At 40.7% G+C, this 3,400-nt stretch overlaps 1 protein-coding gene across 1 annotated transcript; it reads right to left on the bottom strand.

The window, feature by feature from the left end:
- Positions 1–1,401: 1,401 nt before the first annotated feature.
- On the bottom strand, positions 1,402–3,400 carry mrpl27 (mitochondrial ribosomal protein L27). Its single transcript, XM_070927367.1, has 4 exons — positions 3,349–3,400; positions 2,662–2,790; positions 2,261–2,328; positions 1,402–2,157 (listed from the first exon to the last, which is right to left on the bottom strand). Exons 1-4 carry the CDS (start codon positions 3,386–3,388, stop codon positions 1,951–1,953), a joined length of 444 nt encoding a protein of 147 aa, XP_070783468.1. The 5' UTR covers positions 3,389–3,400; the 3' UTR covers positions 1,402–1,950.

Below are 3,400 nucleotides of genomic sequence, written 5' to 3'. Positions count from 1 at the left end.
CTCCCTCTGCATACCACAAGCCTTGTAAATACAACTGCTCCTGTTTATCTCCTACACCCTGTTGAAAGCTGTATCAAACAAATGCCGCCAAAACATCAAGCTTGTACCATTCACAACAAATTCATGATTAAGGGAGACTGATAATTACCCAAGTGACTGAGTACCTGTAAATCTTAGGAGGTATTGTTCCTCTGTAAATCTCAATCTGTGAAGAAATAGACCTGCAATATCAATGTGCACTAATTTTTTTTTCCATAAAGCGCTTGAAAACTTGGTCTCTCAATAACGTGTGTACCACCAGCATGCAGTTGAGACTTTACTTCCAGATCAAACACCTTTGTGAGGCAGGTTTCTCAACACAAGACTTCCAAAACGGATGTAGGAAAGACCCTTGAGGCAATTTGTCCACGCAATGATTATTAATATTATTAAAATTTGGTATTAGAGGTGGCGCTGGCTGAATAGTCTCTCTCATTAAATAAATGAACCATTTAAATGCAAAATGTCAAAAAAAGCTGACAACAGAGCTGATTTGTCAGAAAGTTGATGATTTTGGAGATACATGGTTTTTGCATGACAGCGATTCATACTGTACACAGCACACAATGTAGCAGTGATTGTGCGACCTCTTGTGGTCAGTTTCTGGCATTGCACGTTTCCAACCACAGAGATGGATTTTCTGCAGAGCGCTTGAAAAGCTCTCTATTAATTAAGTATTTGTGACTAAATTGACAACGACAGCAGTTAAAGACACTCTAATATTGTAAAAACAAAAATCTACAGTCCCCTTGTTTTTTTGACATTGGTTTTACTTCCTCATTGTTTGGGGTCCCACAGAGCTTAATGTTTTATGTGGAAAAGTATTGCAAAATGCAACTCATGTAATTTTCCTGACTTTATTAAAACCCATTATGTAGATAAAGTGGTAACCCTTCCCTTTGCCACAAACCGGGCTGAAAATGTGATGAACAAAGTAGTTAGAAGTGACAAAGTATCCTTAATTTGTCACCATAAATCATTATTACCCTTACTAATAAAGGAGAAATAATTAAAAGGACATATTTCATGTTTTATGTTATATGGGCTACGCAAGGACACATACCTACACATGTCTGCATAGTGACAGATAAAGAAATGTATAGGATGTTATCCTACATATTGAGGTTGCTTGGACTCTGGATGTAGTTTGATCAGATTTCACGGACAGTAGCGTCAAGAATTACCTTTCAAGCTCAACCCAAAGTCAGATCGTCAGATTCTGATTCTTCTGCTGTTGAACTCGAAATATATGAAATCATCTTTTAGAGGCAGAGAAAGCATCAAATATAGAAAACTCTCAGTTATGGTTAATGCAGGGTCCCATTGCTTGCAGTAAGAAGTCAAGAAAAATGTTGTTTTGTGACTTTCACATATAAAACTTTAATACAGTAAATACAGTACATATTCAGTATTACAGCAATGGCACTTCAGTCCCTTAAGGTGGCGAGTCCTGGGCGAACATGAAGCATCTCAGTAAACAACCATGAATGCACCAACCCACGGTTATGCACTGAGGTCTTCACCAATATCATGGACGATATTATTATCACCAAATAGAGAAATCACCACATTGTTGACTGCTGATATTATCTAGGCTCCTTGCTGACCCCCAACAACACAAAATCTGTCAAACCTTCACTGGAAATGTTTCTTTCCTTAGATATTTTATTCAGTTTACATGTTTTGTGTAAATAAACGTGTGACAGAGTTGAGAGCTTCTGTCTAATAAGTCCAACAGAGAGTGTCACATAATTATGTAACCCAGAGACAGGAAGCCAGGGAGACGCCAAGAGTCTGCAGGTTTCCACTGTTCACTTAGATCTCGAGAAGTGTCATTCAAAACGAATCCTTCTTGATTTTGACCGCCGCAAGAACACCCGGGACATGATGGCCTCCCTGCCAAGTCCAGTTTTAGACCATGTCCACCAGTTTAAACTTACCCTCCTGTTTGACTGGCAGCACGTTGATGAAGGTCTTGTAGAGCACAGCTCCTTTTGGCAGCTTGGTGATGACCTGGGTGGCCTCGGGGCTGCGCGGCAGCGGGACGTAGACCTCCTTGGTGAACCTGATGTAGCCGTCCTCCAGAGCGAAGAGCGTCTTGTTGGTTCCCATCCCCACCTGCCGCACAGGAAAGGGGGGGCAAAAAGGAGGGGATGCAAGGTGAGAACGAGTACATTTTCACTACATCGACTGCACGTTGATACAGAGACGTGGAACTCACATGTGCTCCTGGGTGATACCTCATCAGCCTCTGTGTCGCAAGGATATTACCCGCATGGACAAAGTTACCTTGTGAACAAATGAAAAGACATGCAAGATCACCTACATGTCCTGCCATTATCTTTATGTATTCAGACAACATCTGAGGCATATCATACATGTCACTCTCAAAGCTGTCATTTAAAAACATAGTTTTACTATAAATTGTACTTTGTATTTTCATTGGTTTTCATTAATCTCCAAGCCCATTGGTTGGTCGTGCATTTGTCGGGGACTATTTTCAGCTGTGGATTAATACACATTTTAAGCGCTTGTGGTTATTCAGGCAGCAGGTCACTGTATGATAATTGTATACAGTAAGATACGTTCATATATTATACTGACGGGTGTTATTGTTATTACCATCCTGTTTCTTGAAGCCATATCTGCGGCCGGAGCTTTTTCCTCCGACGTTCTTACTGCTACCACCGGCCTTCTTAGAAGCAAACCTCACCGAGTCTAGAAGAGAGGACTGACCGGGCACCAACAGACCTGAAAACAGCAGCAGCAGCAGCGCAGAAAGTCATGGGAGGTCACACACGCGTCCAGCTTACAGCCACAATATCTCCCAGTCACTCATACATTGTGCACTGCAGCTAACTAACGACACCACATCAGACTCCGTTAAACGGTTTATCGAGGTCGTTCTTATTAAAGATGCGTCAGTTCGACGCATTGTAAAAAACATTACTTTAGTTAGCTAGTTAGTTAGTTTAAGCACAAGAGATTTTATTGGCGTAAATGAAGTATAAAAGTATTATGTAAATTGCCCATACGTCAGTAATTCTCTATGAACGTCTTAACTTGAACGCTGATAACAAAGAAGATAAACAATTTGTTGTTATCTTTCCACTGGCATCATGACATTCGGTGCTAATATCCACATTGAAAAGCTAGCACAGCGAAGTTCGACTGCAAAACAAGACATAATGTTTACCGAAGCTATGGAACTGCTAGGAATAAATAAACAAATGACTCGCGCTGCCACGAGCAAGTTGTAAATTCGAGAGAAACGTATAAATTTATATCATTTAACTAGATATTTCATACCTGCTCTGGACTTCAGCATCAAGGACGCCAGCGCTGCCATCTTGAATGATGT

Source organism: Enoplosus armatus, chromosome 20 (genome assembly GCF_043641665.1).
Source record: "Enoplosus armatus isolate fEnoArm2 chromosome 20, fEnoArm2.hap1, whole genome shotgun sequence".
NCBI lineage: Eukaryota > Metazoa > Chordata > Actinopteri > Centrarchiformes > Enoplosidae > Enoplosus > Enoplosus armatus.
The sequence above is the reverse complement of the archived record's forward strand: the minus strand, read 5'-3'. Positions and strand labels throughout refer to the sequence as shown.